The sequence below is a fragment of the Myxine glutinosa genome, chromosome 7, assembly GCF_964187855.1.
Source record: "Myxine glutinosa chromosome 7, kmMyxGlut1.1, whole genome shotgun sequence".
NCBI classification, from domain to species: Eukaryota; Metazoa; Chordata; class Myxini; order Myxiniformes; family Myxinidae; genus Myxine; species Myxine glutinosa.
This window is the reverse complement of record NC_136267.1, coordinates 187,850,925-187,871,119: the sequence shown is the minus strand read 5'-3', so window position 1 is coordinate 187,871,119 and position 20,195 is coordinate 187,850,925. Positions and strand designations below refer to the sequence as shown.

The 20,195-nt window shown below is 43.5% G+C and overlaps 1 protein-coding gene across 1 annotated transcript in view; it reads right to left on the bottom strand.

The window, feature by feature from the left end:
* LOC137430925 (disco-interacting protein 2 homolog C) overlaps nucleotides 1-20,195 on the bottom strand; it is a gene marked incomplete in the record, with an annotated part of 587,612 nt that overhangs the window by 38,570 nt on the left and 528,847 nt on the right. Inside the window, 4 exon segments of the mRNA XM_078782629.1 lie at nucleotides 3,756-3,813; nucleotides 5,332-5,393; nucleotides 12,233-12,403; nucleotides 19,416-19,584. Coding sequence (XP_078638755.1) covers nucleotides 3,756-3,813; nucleotides 5,332-5,393; nucleotides 12,233-12,403; nucleotides 19,416-19,584 — 460 coding nt within the window.

Below are 20,195 nucleotides of genomic sequence, written 5' to 3'. Positions count from 1 at the left end.
CAGATCGGTGGAGTGTTGCAGTGATGGTTGTCCTTCTGGACGTTTCTCCCATCTCCACACAGGATCTCTGGAGCTCAGGCACAGTGACCATCGCGTTCTTGGTCACCTCTCTTACCAAGGCCCTTCTCCCCCGATTGCTCAGTGTGGCCGGGCGGCCAGCTCTAGGAAGAGTCCTGATTGTTCCAAACTTCTTCCATTTAAGAATTATGGAGGCCACTGTGCTCTTGGGAACCTTCAATGCAGCAGAGATTTTTTTTGGGCTTCCCCAGATCTGTGCCTCGACACAATCCTGTCTCTGAGCTCTGCAGCAGTTCCTTCGACCTCATGTATTGGTTTTTGCTCTGATATGCATTGTCAGCTGTGAGACCTTATATAGACAGGTGTGTGCCTTTCCAAATCATGTCCAATCAATTGAATTTACCACAGGTGGACTCCAATCAAGGTGTAGAAACATTTCAAAGATGATCAAGAGAAATGGGAGGCACCTGAGCTAAATTTCAAGTGTCATAGCAAAGGGTATGAATACTTATGTCAATGTGATATTTCAGTTTTTTCTTTTTAATAAATTTGCAAAACTTTCTAAAATCCTGTTTTCTCTTTGTCATTATGGGGGTATTGAGTGTAGATTGATGAGGGAAAAAATGTATTTAAACGATTTCAGCACAAGGCTGCAACATAACGAAATGTGAAAAAAGTGAAGGGGTCTGAATACTTTCTGAATGCACTGTACATCTTTTGGGGGAGGGGAGGGGTGGCTTTGACAGGCCCCTCCGTTTTGGGGGAGGGGGGAAGGGAAGGAGGAAAAATGTACCTGTGCAAAGAGTGCTTCATAACCTCAGTGTTTCGCAGGTAAAAAAGGAAATTATAATACCCTCTGCCACCATCACCAGTTGGCGCTACACGGTACACATTTACATTGAGTATTTACGCCCCTCTCCCGGTTCCCCAGACCCTCGCATGAGGCCGTGACCACATAGCCTATGTTACCCCCAGACAAAGTTGTATTTGTATTTGTACGCCGAGTAAAGTATATTGGGGATGGGGACTTAAGGTCACAGATGGTCACAGATGTCAAAATGGGAAAATAATTTCAGGAAAATAATTTTTAACTCTAAATTTGAAATTGGGGCATTCCTGGTTGAACTTTTTGACATCTTTAAACTTTTCTTTAGGTAGGAAACGTGAGCATTTGCGGTGGCGCACCATCGAGTTCACTCTAGCTATAATTACGAACATTAAATATTTTTTTTCCCCATAACACTTTAAACTGAGTATAAATCAACCATCTCCGCTGAGATATTGTGAAGATGAGGAAGGGATACCTTTACCTTGGTGGCACCACTTGGTAAATTTAAGCGCAGAGGTTTTTTTTCCTCGAGAGCGTTTTCCATCACTCCATGACGTCCCTTCCATTTGTCCCACGGAGTGTGTTTCTGGGAGTTGTACTGGTGTAGCTTCCTCAACTACAACAAGTCTCATCCATTTTGTTGTCCTTGATATCGACATAGTCTTCTCAATCTTGTTTGCTCGGCATCAATCACCTGCCTTTCTTCTCCTTGCCCTTGAGTTTATGAATCTCTCCGTATTTGTCTCTGGGTTTTATTCTCTGTCCTTCTCTCTCTGCTCCTCAGTTTTTGTAAATCGTGCCATGCAATCGGCATCAATTGCCCACCTTTTTGTGCTTGCTGTACTGTTTCCGTATCTCTTCTTTGCTGGTGAGCCTTCCATTCTTTACTTCCTGTCACGGTTTTCCTTGCATGTTTCGGCATATTTCACACACTAGTAATACCTTCTCCCTCCGGCAACGACATTTACAAGGAACGTCAATGCAGGAGGAAGTAAATAGACCGATCAAGGCTGCGCAATCCTGTCAATGTCTTAGTCCTCCCCCCATCCCCACTACCACTTGATACCTTTCAAACTCGATGTTAAAATTAGAGACTTCATAGAACGTCCCGACGCAGTCATGAGAAACAACGACACGGGCTTGGTCTGCGAGCGGCAAATTTGATTGGACGTGATGATGCAAAATGCCGTAATATTTTGTACAATTGCTGTTAAATGGAAGGGTTTTGAAAGTGACAAAAACTCGATTTATGGTCTTGTGTTCAAGTTTATAATTCCGTTTGTTGTAGGTTGTACAAGAAAGGTTGTATGCTGGTTGAAAAAAAAAATAAAGGTAAAAAACAAAAATTCGGAAGTTTACCGCCATTGACGCTGTGTCTTTTACATCACCCTATCTAACGCGTTACATTAGTTCTTCGTGCCTCTTGTTTGCGTCTTTTATAACGTCCTTAAAACAGGAAGTTTCCTGTTTGGAATGATTTTCAATTTTGTTTCATTTCCAGACAGAGAAATGTTTTTTTTTGATCAGGATGAATTCAGTGTCAAAGAACGGCTAAACTACACGTTCGTTTTCCAATTAATGTTCCGATTCGTGTTCTAAGTATAACATCCAATTGCAATACGTTGTTCCTCGATCATAAACTGACGTTTGTACACAAACAGACAAAGTGAACCAATTGCTTTACCCAGCTCTTTTCACCTCACGTGTGCGGGGTAACGATCCACTGACTCCGCTGTCATTACCCTTGAAGGGATAACATTCCATGGCTTCATGACTCTCTGAGTGAAAGACTCCTGCTTTATCTAATCCTTACTCTTTGATTGTTTACTTTTAACCTGTGCCCCCTTTGTTCCATCAGTGTCTGTTCTGTGGAAAAATTATTCTGTCCTTACCTGGTCTACACTTTCATTACCTTAAACATCTCTATCAGATCCCTTCACCATCATCTCAATTCAAATATAAAAGCCCGTGCTTTGTCAACAAAGTGTCAAGCCCGGTCTCTTTCAGATATTTATCTTTCATCAATGGTAACCAAAATTGTACGCACTATTCTAGATGAGGCCTCACTAAAGTGAACTAGAGGTTCCAGGGAACCTGAACTCAATTGGTCTATATCAATATGGTTAGAATATGCATAATAGAACCACAAACTATGTCGTTTATATGTGCTAAAGAGGTACAGTAACGTTGAAGGTTTGATCAAATTTGATCAGTATTTGTGACTTTTCGAGCTTGGACGTCGTCCAAACTGATGTTTATGGGTCGTCAAGTCATGTCATAGGTCACGACGAGGTCATTTTTCGGACATCGTCAAAACCCGCAATATATGTGTTGAGGTTTGTTACATACTGTCTACACACCAAGTTTCAGCCTTCTAGCTACATTAGGAAGTACCAGATTAACAAAAATGGATTTTTCAATATGGCCGCCCTGCCACGCCCATTTTTGGGCGTGCAACGCCCAAATTCAATCCCAAACTAGTTTATGTCTTAAAGATGCTGCATAACAGGTTTCATCAATATTTGTGACTTTTAGAGCGTAGACGTCAAATTGTTTACAGACGACAGACAGACAGACGGACGACGGATGACGGACACTGGGTGTCGACAAAAACTCAGCTGGACATAGTCCAGTTGAGTTAATAAATTAAAATTTATAAATAGTCTGTTGGTATTTTGGGTTTTATATTTTTATTTTTTAAGATAGAGTTATTATATAGAACATTATTTATTATTATTTGAAAGCTTGTTTAATGAGTCATAAAAACCTGCCATGTAACGATATGAACATCTAGATTCATGTGACGATCAACTCACATCATGATAATACAAATGAAATTCACATTTAAATACATGACCTTTGACCTCTTAAATGTAATGTTGTGAATCAGGCGTGGAACAAAACATACCTTTCCTGATGCCATTAGTGGCAGACTGTGTGGTGATCCTTTTTCCACCAACCTTACCCTGTATGAACATCAAAACAGGAGAAAGATAATTATCGCGCAAAAGATCAGAAATGAAAACATGACATCTCATAATACTTTATGCTTCCCCTTCACTTTTTTTTTTTTTTTTACTGTTTGTAAGGAACAAACTAGAACGGCACTCTTCGATGTCGACCAATAGGCCTCCACCCACATTATTACATCATTCTACATACCTGTATCAAGTCTGATTTAAATCCATTCAGCTGTCCTCAAGCATCACATTTTTTACCTGACATGACCTCTGACCCTTGACACCAAAATCTAATCAATTCACCTGCATGATAATCTATACTTCTACCAAGTTTGGACAAAATCTCATCAATGGTTCACAAGTTAGCGTGGTAACAGAATTTTCACATAACAGGACCTATGACCTTTGACCTCTTGACCCCAAAATCGAATCGGTTCATCTTTACCTCATTACACATACTTGTACCAAATTTGAATTGGATCCCTTCAACCGTTCTCAAGTTACCGCGGTAATACAAACCTATCATGGACGCACGGACGGACGCACGGACAACCCAAAAACATGTTTCTGGCGATTTCGCAAAACAACAAAGCTGCCTCATTGTCCGACAGTGTTTTATTTCATTGACCTGACTGAGGTGTACTGGAAGAAATAAATATTGCAATTTTTATATGACGTCAGATAATCACCCCCAGTCTAATTACCTGAAGAACAGTGGTCGAGTTGCCCTCACAAATATTTTAAATTCTTATTTATTGCAAACATTGTAGCGGCTCATGAAGAGAGCTCGAACATGGAATGTAAACAGCAGGCATGAGTACCAAAATAGAGGGAGACTTGGAGAGGTAAGGGATTTGGGAAGAACGAGGGATAGGGGAGGATCTAGGTGGTGGACAAGATGGATACAACCACAAATTGTCAGGAAAGAACTGAGAAGTGGGAGAGGTGGGTTTGGGGAGGCGGTAGAGAGGGGTAGCAACGATCATAGCTTTGAATCCAGGGGGATGATCTGATATGGTGGTGAACAGCTGTCTTGAAGACCTGGAGGGAAGAATGACATTGAAGAGAATGTAGAAATTGATTCCACAGGTGGGATAAAAGAGAAACAAACGAGTGGAGGTGAGCAGTGATCCTGGATTTAGGTGGTTTCCCCAGAAGGGGGTTGATGGTGGACCATGTAAGGCCTGCAGAAACCTGTGGGGGACAAAGCACGGAAAGAGAAGACAGCAGAGGACGCAAGACCATAAAAGAGGTGGTAGGAGACAGAGAGACCACCGACCTGTGAAACCAATGAATTTAATGTGACACCAGTTTCTATGGATATAAACTTCATGGGTGACGTGTGTGTTTGCGGAACAAGTTTTCATTTCTCACAAATATAGTTAAAACGATGTTGCTGAAAATGCATTAACAATCTCGCAGTTCAGTTGCAAAAATAAAGCAGTCCATCACATGCACTACCCTGTGAAATAAATCTTCTTGTGTGACTTCAGGTGTAGAAACTACAAGTAAGATGTCCCTTACCTGTCATGCCTGAGGGCTCGCACGTCCACGTACACTGTGGTAGGATCCGGTCCAGCCGATCCCTGAATATAGAGAAAGTTGTAATTAACAATCATAGGATAACCACGGGAAATTGTATCCAGAACTTGGTGCCTTTGAGGTTGTGTCTTACACTTACAGCGCATAAGAATATCAAACTCAAAATGTACTTCATGCAGACATTGCAAATGTTTAATGATGACCGGCACCATATTTACAGATGAGAGTGAAAGCTAATGCACGTTGACCGACTGTGAAACTAAAAATCACATGAACTCAAAACATTTATAATAAAGTCACAGAATATTCATTCTTCGTACCTTCTAGATGAAACAAACTCAACAAAATGTAAACACAATGACGATTCAGACGATTCCCTGATATAGGCCGTGACCAGTATCGTTCTATCGTTCCATTCCGTCACATACCTCATGCGAATCAGTGCATTTCATTTTGGATATTAGATCAGCATGCATCGAGTATAAATCTGCAGTTCCACACTGCTCTCCCCTCTGGGCCGGTGCTCCTGCCTCACACCTAGCTCGTCTTCACGCTGTTGAAACCAAAGCTTTCAGAATCATTGGAATCTCCCGCGATGAAGCTAACTCCGAGGGCCTCTCACTCACTTGCCGCAGGCAGGTTGGTGGTCTTTCTGTCTTCTACCGACTCCTCTCCGGCCTTGCTCCCCCAGCTCTCTCTGGACTCTGTCCCCCCAATATTCCTTCAGGTCGCACAAGATCTGCCTGCAATCCTCTTATGGTTAAACTGCCAAAATCTCGGCTCTCTGCTCCCCTTCACTCCTTCATTCCTCTTTTTTCCGCCTCTGGAACAAACTCCCTCACTCCCTTCAATCCCACTCCACCCTCCAGGTCTTTAAAACAGTTGTCCACCACCATCTCTTATCTTCCCCCCATCCAAAACCTTGATCTTTTCTACCCCCGCTAATTCACCCCAGATACACTTTTTTGAAATTCCAACTTCTTTCCTGGAAGTCCGTGCAGTATCCATATGTTTTATACCTCTCCCACCTCCCCCCAAGCCCTCCCCCTCCCACATTTCTCCCGATGCCCCTGCTCTCAAATGTTGTGTTTGTGTCCTTCCCCCTCTCTCCCCATCTTGTGTTCCGCTCCCCTTATTTTGTGTTTTATGTGTCGGTTTGACTTTTTGTGTGATTAATGCTCACTCTTTCACGAGCCTCGATCTTGCATAAAACAAAAAAAAAAATTCCACCACAAAAAGTTATTATTTAGCCCAATTACACGATCACTATTTGATATCCGCGCAGGTCTGAACACTCAGTGCTACTGTAACATCAACCAATCAGAGGCAGGCAGATTAATTTGTGGCACTATTTTATTTTCGTCATGTAATTCCGGCCTATTTAGATTGTTGGAGAAAGGAGCGTAAACAATGCGGAGTCTGATGCATTTTTGTCTAAAACAGTGGATATTTGATAGAATACAATGTGAACACCCTTTTTTTTTTTTTTTTTTTTTTTTTGTATACTGAATCGAGGCTCGTGAAAGAGCTAACATTTATTTCACAAACAAATCAACCAGACAAACAAAATATACAAAAAGAGGGAGCGGAAGACAAGATGGGGAGAGAAGGGGAAGCACACAAGCACAACATTTGAGAGCAGGGAGAAGTGTGGGAGGGAGAGGGCTTGGGGGCAGGAGGCGTGGGAGGGGGAGGGGGGGGGGGTATAAAACACAAGGGGACCGAAATTAGCGGAGGTAGAAAAGATCAAGGTTTTGGATGGGGGAGGATAAGAGATGGTGGTGAACAGCTGTTTTAAAGACCTGGAGGGTGGAGTGGGATTGAAGAGAGTGAGGGAGTTTGTTCCAGAGGTGGGAGAAAAGAGGAATGAAGGAGTGAAGGTGAGCAGAAAGTCTTGATTTTGGCAGTTTAACCATAAGAGGGTTGCAGGCAGATCTTGTGCGACCTGTAGGAATATTTGGGGGACAGAGCCCAGAGAGGGTTGGGGGGGCAAGGCCAGAGAGGAGGCGGTAGAAGACGGAAAGACCACCAACCTGCCTGCGGAGAGTGAGTGAAAGGCCCTTGGAGTTAGCTTCATCACGGGAGATTCCAATGATTCTGAACGCTTTGGTTTCAACAGCGTGAAGACGGGCTAGGTGTGAGGCAGGAGCACCAGACCAGAGGGGAGAGCAGTATTCCATAGAGCTGCGGATGAAAGCCTTGTATGTGGTGAGGAGCTCAGGTGTGCCAAGGAAGGACTTCGCACGGCGGAGGATGCCCAGTCGGCGACTGGCTTTGGAGGCCAGATTTGAAATGTGGTTTTCCCAGGAAAGATCATGGCAAATAGTGAGACCCAAAAGCTTGAGTGACAGAACTTCTTGGAGGATTTTTCAGAAAGTGGATGGGAGGGTTTTCCAGTCGGTCTTTTTGGAGAGACATCGTAAGAGTGTGAGATTTATCAGGATTGAAAGACATGTTCCATTTGTTTGCCCAGTCTGTGATTTTGTCCAGGTCTGCAGAGAGTGAGGAGGCTGCAGACTGCCGATCTGAGGGATGAGGAATGGAGCGACAGAGAGTAGAGTCGTCAGCAAAGAGATAGAGAGGATTTTCAAGAGAGTCAGAGAGATCATTGATGAAGACCAGAAAAAGCACAGGGCCCAGAACACTGTCTTGCGGAACTCCAGCCTGAACAGGAAGAGGAGATGAGAGAAACCCATTCAGGGCCACACGTTGACTACGACCAGAGAGGAAGTCCGCCAGCCATGCGTGGAGATTTCCATGGATACCAAAGGAGGAGAGTTTGGTGAGCAGAGCAGGGTGCCAGACCGTATCGAAGGCACGTGAAATGTCAAGGGAGACAGCTCTAATTTCCTGTTTGGCGTTGAGGACCTCCATCCATTGTTGAGAAAGCAGAAGCAGCATGTCCAGAGTAGAGTGACCAGGTCTGAAACCAAATTGATGATCAGAGATCAAGCCATTGGAGAAGAGGAAAGACTTCATATCTGAAGCAATGATGGATTCCATGCCTTTGCTGATAATTGGGAGAAGGCTGATTGGTCTGTAGTTGCTGGGATCTGTTTTTGCACCTTTTTTGTGCAAAGCGGTGATGTTGGCAGATTTCCAAGCAGATGGCAGATGACCTTGAGCAAAAGAGAGGGTGAAGAGAACAGAAAGAGGGAGTGAAAGAGCGGAAGAACATGATTTTAGGACCCGTGGGCTGATGCCGTCAGGTCCAGTTGCAGAATCAGAGTCGAGGGTTGACAGAAACTTTTCCACCTTGTCAGGAGGAAAGGACACAGAGTCCAGGAGCAGCTGGGTACGACTGGGTACGGTGGGTACAGAGAGGGATGGGTTTGGGACACAAGATTTAGAGGCAAACACAGAGTTGAGGCATTCAGCTTTTTCACATGTGGAGTCAGCCGTTAAGCCGTTTGAGGTGAGGGAGGGGATGGAGGGGGAACAAACACCAGAAACAGATTTGACCAGATGCCACCGGGATTTGGAAGAGGGAGACAGATAAGAGAGTTCGGTCTTGAGAACGGTGAGATATTGTTTCCTGGCTCTCCTGAGGGTGGACACACACTTGTTTCGGGCTTTGTGAAAGGAAATGAGATTTCCTTCCGTTGGATTTGCTTTCCAGGAGACGAAAGCAAGTTGTTTCAGGGCAACAGCCTCACCACAAGATTCCGTGTACCATGGACGGGAGGAAGGGTATGACAACTGAAGACGAGATGGGATAAATCTGTGCATGAGAGAGAGCAATTTACTTTGAAAGAATTCCCAGGATGAGTTGATGTCAGAGGCGGTAGAGATGGGAGACCAGTAAAGATGATTGATGGCTGCTTGAAGACCGTGCCAGTTGGCCTGAGTGACATGCCAGACTCGTCGACGCTGAGGTGGCTCTCTGAGAATGGTCAGAGAGATGTCCACTTTGACAAGCACATGATCAGATGAGCCGATTGGAGCAGAAGAAGAGCAGCAGACATTTTCAGGGAAGTTTGTCATAACCAAATCCAGAAGAGAAGATGCTCCGTTGACAGATCCGGGTCGGGAAATTGACAGATTGTGTCAGTCCCAGTGAGTCGCAGAAGTCCTTTGCTGAAGAGCCATGGCTGGTGAGAGAGGTACCCACACCCATCCATCTGGCATGGTGACAATTGAAATCACCACATATGAGGAAGAGAGAGTTGGGATGGGTAGATAGAAGTTGGTCCATATTATCAGACAGCGAGATGTAGATGGAGTCATCGCTGTTTGGTGGACGGTACAACACACATATGAACAATCATTTCAATCACGATCAATCACTTCAATCAATCACGATCACTTCACCTGGGAAAGAGTGTGCGAGTTTGCCTCAAAATGTGCTGAGCTTGATGGCGAGGAAAACTAGAACAACACTCTTCAACGTCACGACGTCGACCGATTTGCCTCCGCCCACAGTATTACATCATTATAATACTTTTACCAAGTTTGATTTAAATCCATTCAGCTGTTCTCAATGTATATTTTTACCTGACTTGACCTCTGACCTTTGACCCATTGACCCCAATATTAAATCAGTTCATGTTTTCATCATTATAATACTTGTACCAGGTTTTAATTTAAATCCCTTCAGCTGTTCACAAGTTATCACATTTTTACCTGACATGACCTCTGACCTTTGACCTCGGGACCCCAAAATCTAGTCGGTTAATCTTTACATCATCAAACATATCTGTACCAAGTTTGAATTATATCCCTTTTAGCCATTCTCAAGTTATCGACATATTACAGACTTTGGCCTTTGACCCCAAAATCTAATAAGTCAATCTTTAAATCATTATACATATCTGTACCAAATTTGAATTAGATCACTTCATCTGTTCTCAAGTTATATAAATATTACAGACTTTGACCTTTGACGAATGACCTCTTGACCCTAAATTCTAATTAGTTAAACTTTACCTCATTATACATACCTGTACCAAGTTTGAATTAGATCTCTTCAGCCGTTCTCAAGTTATAAAACTATTACAGACTTTGACCTTTGACCTCTTGACCCTAAATTCGAATTAGTTAGACTTGACATCATTATACATATCTGTACCAAGCTTGTCTTACCAAATAAATACTTATACACATCAATAATATTTTTAACATCACTCATCTCCGACAGCTCCCATCCACTGCTCGACCCCTCCCAACATGATTCATAATAAATATCATGTTACACTGACCCAGATATGACCTTCCCATCGGCATTCAAAATAACCCAAAGCGGATACGGTGTCTTCCTCATGGAACTTTGCCTGGTACGTCTCACTCTCACATAAATATAGCTGGCACAAGCTTTGTGTACTTTCATGGCGTGAACATGTCCTTTGCTGAAGATCCCGTCACCGTTACTTGGTAATGACGCATCGCATCATCTTTCCAATTGCAGACATCCATTAAATCAATATTTAAGCCTGCCATGTTCACAAGAGGTGTTGGCTTAGCGGTGAGCCTGGTGTTGGCTTAGCGGTTAGGGTGCCGGCTTGGGATCCTAGGATCCTGGGTTCGAATCCCAGTCGATCGCTGAATTAACGCCAGGGGGGTTGACTCAGCCTGTCATCCTTCCGAGGTCGGCAAATTGAGTACCAGCTTGCTGGGATGAATGATCCCGGTGTGTACCCCGGTTTAGAATAGGTACACCGTATCCCTGCGCATCGTAAGAGCGTGACCAAGGGTTGGCGTCAGGAAGGGCATCCGGCCATAAAACCATTGCCTCAAACAGGGAACCATTATTGTCATGGGGCCCGCAAGGCCAACCCCCGCCCTAGCGGGGAAAAATGGCCTTTAAAACGATCATTCATTCATTCATTCATGTTCACAAGAGGCACTCCCGCAAGGTTCACGGTCCATTCGCTAATGGCGATCCGCCAGGGTGTGTGTGTCACAGGCTCGCACACTCGGACCTTGAACCGGCACACATGGCGGGAGTTTTGCAGTTCAAACAGCTGCCCGTTTGGCGAGCGGAGAAAGGTCTCAGTCTTTCATTGTGCGGAGGCACAACCTTTTCTCTCAGGTACTTTTCCAAGTATTTTCGGCTTCTTGCAGAAGCTTTGTTAGTAATTTTAGGTCATGATCCTTATCACACATACACTATATACTTAATGGTGCCCCGAACACCGCCGGTTCTCGGAGTTTCTGCGCATGCACACTGAGCATTCTGGGGCGGATTACGTCATTTTGAAAGTCATGTATTAAACAGGATAAACAGGAAAGCTGGGAAGCATGTGCTGAAAATGATCTCTCTTGAGGCCGCGTCCTCTTGATAAAAGCAACTAATCACTTCCATCGTTGACAGCTCATAGTACAAACTATGCATGCACATTTTACTCTTAATTACTATACAAACAGCATAAAACTTTAAAATCACTTAAATTAAATAGTTTTAAAAATACAAGCAGAATTTAGGCAAAATAGCATCAGCTTGAAGCAAAGTGACTGCACTGTGGGTTGCAGGAGTGAAAATTAGGAGTGGGAGTGGTGGGAATGGGGGTCAGGGTTCACGGAATAGCAGTGATTCTAAGATTATGTTATTTGAGAGACAGGAAGTGCACAAGTGGTGATGGGAAGAGGAGGCGGGAAACAGCTGATCGATGGCTGGTATCAAGAGGAGAGGGACCATTGTAGCCCGTACCTGTTTAACAAAGGCGCCCACCTTTTTAGGCTAAATGATATCGACGACGGCACAGCAGGAAAAAGAAGCACAGCATGATTCATGTCAGTGAATTGATCAGCTCTGCAAACTTTAATCATTACAAACCTTGTCAAGACCAAAACTTTAAAAGGACAAGAACATGATGTGGTGTCATAGTGCATAGAAATGCGAGTCCCAAAGACATGCGTGGGCCAATTAATGGGGAACAATCCTCACCTGGAGACAGATGGAAACGTTGACACGACAACCAAAAGTGGTGCTCACAGCACGAGGAGACAAACCCAGGTCTTTAAAGAGCTTCGAGAAGGACTGCGTGAGAGCAATGCGTGGACGCTCCTCAGCTACAACAACGCATGACCGTACGCATGACAGGTTCACTCCCCGTGCCTGCAGAGGACAGCCACACACGGCTTGCAACACTTCCTCGACACATGGCAAAAAAACAACCTGCTCAACGTTGAAGTGGCCACCGTATATATCAAGTTAGGGTAGCTGTGTCAATTAAACAACAAGTGAGAAACAAAGAAATTAGAAAGGACAAAAGCAAGAGTTTAGTACAGGTTCATAGGTAGAGGCTAAAAAGGCAACATGATGACAATTGATGAATGAGAAAGAAAAATGTAAATCGAATGTACTTTGTGAATGAACTAAAAGAGGAAATTATCATCAGAGAAGAATGGTACTCACTATTAAACAAGGTGAAAAAGACAAAATGTCAAAGGCCCCATATTTGTCTAAATAAATGCTTATACACATCAACAAAATGGCTGCCATTTAGCGATCTTTGATCAGATGGCGAAAAAATTAACTGCAATAGCCACCAGTCGGCCATTTAAAAAAAATGTTTTACAAACAAAGTCTTCTGCATATGTATACTCTCATGTATTGTCTTTGTGCCAAGTTTGAACAAAATCGGACCATGCATGTTCGAGAAATGGTTGAGGACACGTTTAAGTCACGAAATGGCCGCCAGTCAGCCATCTTGGATCCGATATGAAAAAAAATGATGTGCATATGTAAGCCTTCATTCATTTTCTGTGTGCCAGTTTTAAACAAGATTGGTAAATGCATGGCCGAGAAATGGTTGAGGACATGTTCAATATGGGGCGTTTTACAACTAAAATGGTCGCCAGTCTACCAGCCGGCCCTCTTTTATAAGATCGCAAAATCAAGTGAGGGGCGTGTGTATGCCATAATGTACTCTGTGCCAGGTTTGAACGAAATCGGACCATGCATGTTCGAGAAATGGTCGAGGACACGTTTGAGTCACTAAATGGCGGCCAGTCAGCCATCTTGGATCCGATCTCAAAAAAAAAATGACGTGCATATGTAAGCCTTCATTCATTTTATGTGTGCAAACTTTGAACAAGATCAGTAAATGCATGTCCAAGAAATGGTTTGGGACATGTGTAAGTAACAAAATGGCTGCAGGTCGGCCATCTTGGATCTGATCTCGAAAGAAAATGACATGCATATGTAAAGCAATCATTCATTATCGGTGTGCCAAGTTTGAACAAGATCGGTAAATGCATGTCCGAGAAATGGCTGAGGACGTGTTCAACATCGGGTTTTTACAACTAAAATGGCCGCCAATTGGCCATCTGTGATCAAATCGCGAAACAAAATGATGTCTATGTATTCCGTCATGTATTGTCTTTGTGCCAGATCTGAACAAAACATGTCCATACAAGTCGGAGATATAGCGGTGGACGGACGGACAAGACCCAATCCATAAGCCCCCATTTCGGACTAAGTCCAACGGGAGCTAATAACAGCACATTTAAGTAAACATTGCGGGGCGACAAAAACATTCTTGAAATCAAGTTATTGTACTTCTTGCAAAAGGACGCGTCACCAGCGACGGGAAAAGTTCAAGTTAATTTTTCAATTTAAATTATTTCATGGACTTTAAAAAGGTTAAAATTTGTGTTGCAATATCTCCGTTCACTCAGAGCCAAAGATTTGAACTATTTATACCACCCACCACAAAATAAAAATGGTGGTGGAACATCGGGTGGCGTTATTCAATTTGAATAAATAAAAACAAGAGCAAAAGTCTAACAGCGGCGTAGCCAGGCTTGTAAAATATTATAAACCACAAACACACATGATTAGCTTTTTAAACAGTCGCTAATGGTGTCTATAACATTAAACAAAGAAATTTGGAGGAATCCTGACATCCATGAGGTAAGTCTTACTTACAGAACTGAGCTAAGATCTACTGTAATCTATATATCCCACAAGGGTTGGAGGTGTGCTCATTTACCAATCAGCTAGCTAGCGCTTGCCAAGCCAGCCGTTCCTTAACGGTTTTGAATGGAGTGCTTGCTCGAATTCTTCAACCAGTTGGCGATCTCTCCACAAGAAACTTGGTAAATGAGCACACACCCAATGTTCTTGCGACCCGACGATAGATCGACTGTAATCTATATACCCCACAAGGGTTGGAGGTGTGCTCATTTACCAATCAGCTAGCTAGCGCTTGCCAAGCCAGCCGTTCCTTAACGGTTTTGAATGGAGTGCTTGCTCGAATGCTTAAACCAAATGGCGATCTCTCCACAAGAAACTTGGTAAATGAGAAACACAACCAATGTTCTTGCGACCCGACGATAGATCGACTGTAATCTGTATACCCCAAAGAGGAATGACCGTTCCTGCCGCTCCCGTAGTGAGCGGGTGTTTACGCCGCAATGACATCATGTACATAATGACGTAGCATGACGGCCGGACACAAAACTGCCGCAACTTTAATATATATATAAGATATATATTTAACCTCCAGTAACATTGCAGTCACTACAAAGGGATTAGTGTTACGATTAGATTTACTATAATAATAATGTTACGTTATTATTACAAAAATTATATTATTTAAAAAAACCCCGAGATGAACTCCATACTTCCGCGGTTACACTGCTTCAATCCATCGACTTTCCATTCACGACATTGGGATTAAAGTGTTATGGTTATATTTACTATATTATTATTATTATTACGAAAACAATACTACTGAAACGATACCACTGTATTAATAAACCTATGTTTAATTTGTCCGAAGCAGAAGGTGAGTCATAACACCTGGAAGAGACGTAACACCGATGCTTTTGATATTTTATGATCATTTTAACAATTGGTTTGTTTGTGTTTCACACTAAATGCAAAACGTCAAGGTAGAGCATGGCGATTGTGATATATGACAGGGTCGACGATATGTTCGGCATGAACGGCATATAAATCAAAATGGCGGTGTGCGGAGAGTAAGCCGCAGCACCCCCGTAATGACATCAGACGTAATAACATCATCCTGTCATGTGACCAGATTCTCAGATATGAAATGTGGTATTCGTTTGAGGGGACATACATACATACATACATACAGATGGACAAAGACTGTTCTAGACGGCTCTGCCTGATGGGCTACGGCGTAAAAAAAAAAAGGTAAAATATTGCTATTTTAAATAGTATGTTACTCCCTGAAAATCTATGATAAATCTACTTTAATCCAGATGTTCATGTTGATTTTAAAGATTACTCGAAGGGACTATAACGTGAATGATGATATTCTATCAAGATAAGTGAAATGAAAATGTAAAATTACCAATCAGCAGCTTTTCAAATGCACCGCGGGAAGCAGTCGCCATAAACGGGAGACAGACGAACGCACGCAAGGAGAGACACCACGGTTCACATTACGTATATTAGAGGTGGTGTTGCATTATGTCATCATGAACTAATGAAATGTTTGCAATTCCTAATTCAAAATTGAAGCCTCAGATCAGCTTTTGTTAAAAAGTCCAACCAAAGGAGGTGGTAGAGGTGGGCAGGTAATTAAACACCAGTTTATCTCAAGACTAGAGCCCAAAATGCATGAAAACGTGACTTGGCCAGCGCAGTGTTTGCAAAAATATAGCTCAGGGGAGGTGAACCGCTACAGATATCACGGATATTTCGGCTTCCTCATCTCAGTTGTGTTGGTTATCATGTATGGCCATGGAGCATTTAGCTCTTACATGAGCCTCGATGTTGTATACAAACCCCCCCCCCCCCCCCCAAAAAAACAAAAAAACAAACAAACATGTTGTATATAATTTGTTGGAGCGGTGATGATATCCAGAGTAACTTTTGATCAATCCATGCTACAGGAATAACTGGTTTACATTAATGTTTCTTGTAAATCTTGGCAAACAAAGATAACCTGGAAATTTTAAAGGAATCGTCATCGTTTCATCACCAGTTCATATGCAGCATGTGGCTGTTCGTTGCATTATTGCTGGGAGCACAGGTGCACTGCTGATGCAGTGCGTCCTTACGTTAAAGTACGAATTTGGACATGGTGCGGCGATATCTCGTTTACTCTTCACAAAGGACACCGTGGGATCTTTTGAGTCCACCAACTAATGCAGGGATATGGGACGCCCAGTATAACATCCATCCGAGGGACGGTACCCTGCCATAAAACAATAGTATGACAGTTTATAGCTGGGTTGGGATTCAAACGCAGGCTAGACCACTCTGAGACAAGTGAGTATACCTCTAGGGTCTCGGCTACCCTGCTAGGCCATAATGAAAAGATGAAAGACAACATAAGACATAAAATCAAAGATCGGCGAAGGTTATTTTGTATACAGAGTGGAGGGAACGGAGAGGAGACCACACAACAGAGCAGGATCGAACAGAGCAAAAAAAACAGAAAGGGGGAGGGGGATGGTGGCATGGGGGGTGAGACACACCAACAGCAGGGTAAAAGGACAAAATGGAGGGAGACTGTTTTTTTTATATTACATGATCGAGGCTCGTGGAACAGGTAGAGCAGAAGATAAGAGAATCCGATGGTAAGGGGGAAACAGCAACAGCAGAGAAGAAGTGAGATCAAGAGGTGCATGGGAATGTGGTCATTTGGGGTAGAAGAGATCATGAGTATGAATGGGGGATGACTTGAGGTAGTGGTGAACAGTGGTCTTGAAGCCCTGGCGGGAACAATGGGACTGAACTGATTGTGTGAAGTTAGTTCCACCGGAGAGAGAAAAGAGGAGCAAATGAGTGGGGTGAGCAGTGAGGATTTTGGGAGTTTAACAAGAAGAGGGTCACTGGAAGACCACATGTGCCCTGCAGAAAACTTGAGCGGCGGGAGGGCAGTGCCAAGAGGGCGGAGAGGGTGCGATACCAAAAAGTAGGTGGCAGAATACAAAGAGACGACCAACTTGCCTGCGATGTGAAAGTAACGGGTCAAGACACTCAGTGCCGTTGTGGGAGATTCCAATGATTTCGAGGGCCTTGCTTTCCATGGCAGGGCAGGAAGTGACACAGTGGAAGCAGCTCATAGGGGAAAGCAGTACTACATCAAGCTGCAAATTAAGGCCTCGTAGGTTGTCAAAAGTTCACACTGGCAAAATAAAGGCCATGCACGACAATAAAATATGGTCTGCCCCAAGAAAGATCATGGCAGACGGTGAGGCACAAAGGTTTGAGTGACTTACCCCCTCTACAAGTAGTTTGTGACTCGGAAGTAGATGGCAGGGTTTGTCAGATGGTTCGCTCGGAGTGTCAGGGTGAGTGCGCGAAATTTGTCGGGGTTGGAAGACATATTCCAAGTGTTTCTATCAAGGTCTGCAGAGAGAGAAGAGACTGCTGCCTGCTTGTCCGTAGGATGAGGGTGGAATCATCAGCAAAGAGAGGAAGGATTTTCCAGGGAATCAGAAAGATCATTGATGAAGATGAGGAAGGAGAGTAGGCCCAACACACTGCCTTGGGGAACTCCAGCCTTTACAGGGAGAGGAGATGGGAAGAACCCGTTAAGACAACATGTTGAATATGGGAGGCGAGAAAGTCAGTGATCAATGAGGGAAGATGGTTATGTATGCCAAAAGCAGAGAGTGTGGAGAGCAAGGCAGGATGCCAGACTGCATTGAAAGCACCAGATACGTCGAGAAAGAAGGCCCCGATCTCATGTCCGATATTGAAGGCCTCCCTCCATTGTTGGGTGAGTAGGAGCAGCATGCATGTCCAAGGTGGAGTGACTTGGACTGAATTTGAATTGGTGATCTGAGATGAGGTTGTTGGAGAAAAGGAACGGTTTAATATCAACTGCACCTTGCTGATGATTGGAAGTAAGCGGATAGGTCTGAAGTTAAAGAGATCCGGTTTTGCACCTTTTTGGGTAAAGCAGTGATGATGGTGGATTTCCAAGCAAATGGAAAATGACAGCGTGAAAAGGGCGGAAAGGGTAAGTGCAACGGCTGAGCAGGTTTGTAGGACACTTGGGCTGATGCTGTCCGGTTCAGTTGCCGAGTCAGAGTCGAGGGTTGAAAGAACCTTCTGCACCTTAGCAGGTGAAAAAGACACAGAGTCCAGGAGCAGTTGAGTATGATAGGGAAGGATGGGTACTGGGAGTGAGGGGTTGGGGAAACAAGATTTGGAAGGAAACACAGAGGCATATGAGGCATTCGGCCTTCTCACGAGCAGAGTCGGCCATGGTGCCATTTTAAGAGAGGGAAGGGATGGAAGGTGAGCAGACACCAGAGACCGACATAACAAGGCACCACCAGGTTTTAGAGGAGGGAGACAAGTTTGAAAGTTCATTCTTGAGGTTGGACAGATGATGTTTTTCCTGCTCTAGCAGTCCATGTACTTTTGTGTGCGTGACATTTCAAAAACCATTCAAGATTTCGCTTTTATATGACACAGATCTGCACCTCATACCACCCAAAAGGCCTGAGAGTATCAGCTCCTTGTTTGTTTATTGCCTGTCACCTTCTGTTCTTCTCTCTTCAAGTTTGTCACCCTCCTGCCCTGTCATTCAGCTCTGCTATGAGCCTTGACCTCGATAAAAAGGTGGTTTTTTTTCTTGAAGAAGGGTGGTGCGGAGAGTTGTGTTCTCTCTTTCTAAATAAGGCAATTTCACATTCTGGCAAATGTAAACAAAGCTGTGCTATGAAAAGCAGCCGCGCTTATTACATTTTCATGTTTTTGATGCCAACCTTGAATTACTTTGGGACAGGTGCGTTACCTTATTGAACATGGATACTGGTGTGGGTACAACATTGATTGTTTTTACCGGAGGAAGCTCTGGGAAAGCTGCAGTACATAAAAAAACAAACTGGAAAGGTCTATTATTGGTGAAATGCACCTGTTGGTTTAAAAACGAACCTTAACTTTCTTTTCTAACCAATGTTAGGGCAATACAATTGAGTATGTCGAGAGGGAGAGGGAGGCCATGTCGAGAGTGGTTTACAACAAATACATGACGAGGATAACTGTGAATCACACAATAAAAAACAACAATCTTTCAACAAATAAATCAAGTAAAGTGCTACACTTACTAAACTTTCCGTAGAAAGTCACATTTTCAAAAATGTCAATTGTTATGTTTCATTATTGTCGACAATATGCAAACAGTCACCTTGAGGGCCTCGGTTTGGGAACCTAAGCCACGCGTGCACACATCCATCACGTTATATGAGCAGAAGGTGTCACGGACACGATGTTGGCTCACGGTGCTCAGCCAAAGGCCTGGATTACCTTCAAGCTCCATGGGGGGAATTAGCAGCGACTGGTGCCCGGCATAAACCCTGTGCACAGCGGAAGCACATCAGCAGCACGGTGTTTACTATTCACCTTAGGTTAGGTCTTTCTTTCATGTTTACATGAAATACCAGCGCACATACGATCATTCCGCACCATGCTAAGGATTTGGAGAATCAGCACCATTCAAAAGTTGTTTTTATTTATTTATTTATTTTTGGTTTTGGGCTGTTTTCAGAAACCCGCTTGAATCTCGAAGTCGAATCTTAATCCTAATCCTAAAGTGTGCCGTCGCACAGACGGATGTTAAGTCGGGTGTCCCATCTGCTGGTATTTACTGGTGGATGTTGAACATCACACGTCGTCTTTCACAAAACGTAAGCAAGTTATTGCCGGCATCCTGGCCAAATTCCAAATTCGGCCACATTCAATCGAATGTCAGACCTGGCCAGCTGATTCATTAAAGACTTGGACCAAAAGTTTCCCTCAGGCAATCCCATAACAGGGTGGAAATAATTAATTGTAACTGTTAAATAAGTCACAATATTAGACAGAAATGCAAGAACAAATGTGATGAAGCAAAGTAAAATAATTACAATGTTCAAACATGAGAAATTATTCATAATGAGAAATGAAAGAAAGTACAATGATGTCCACA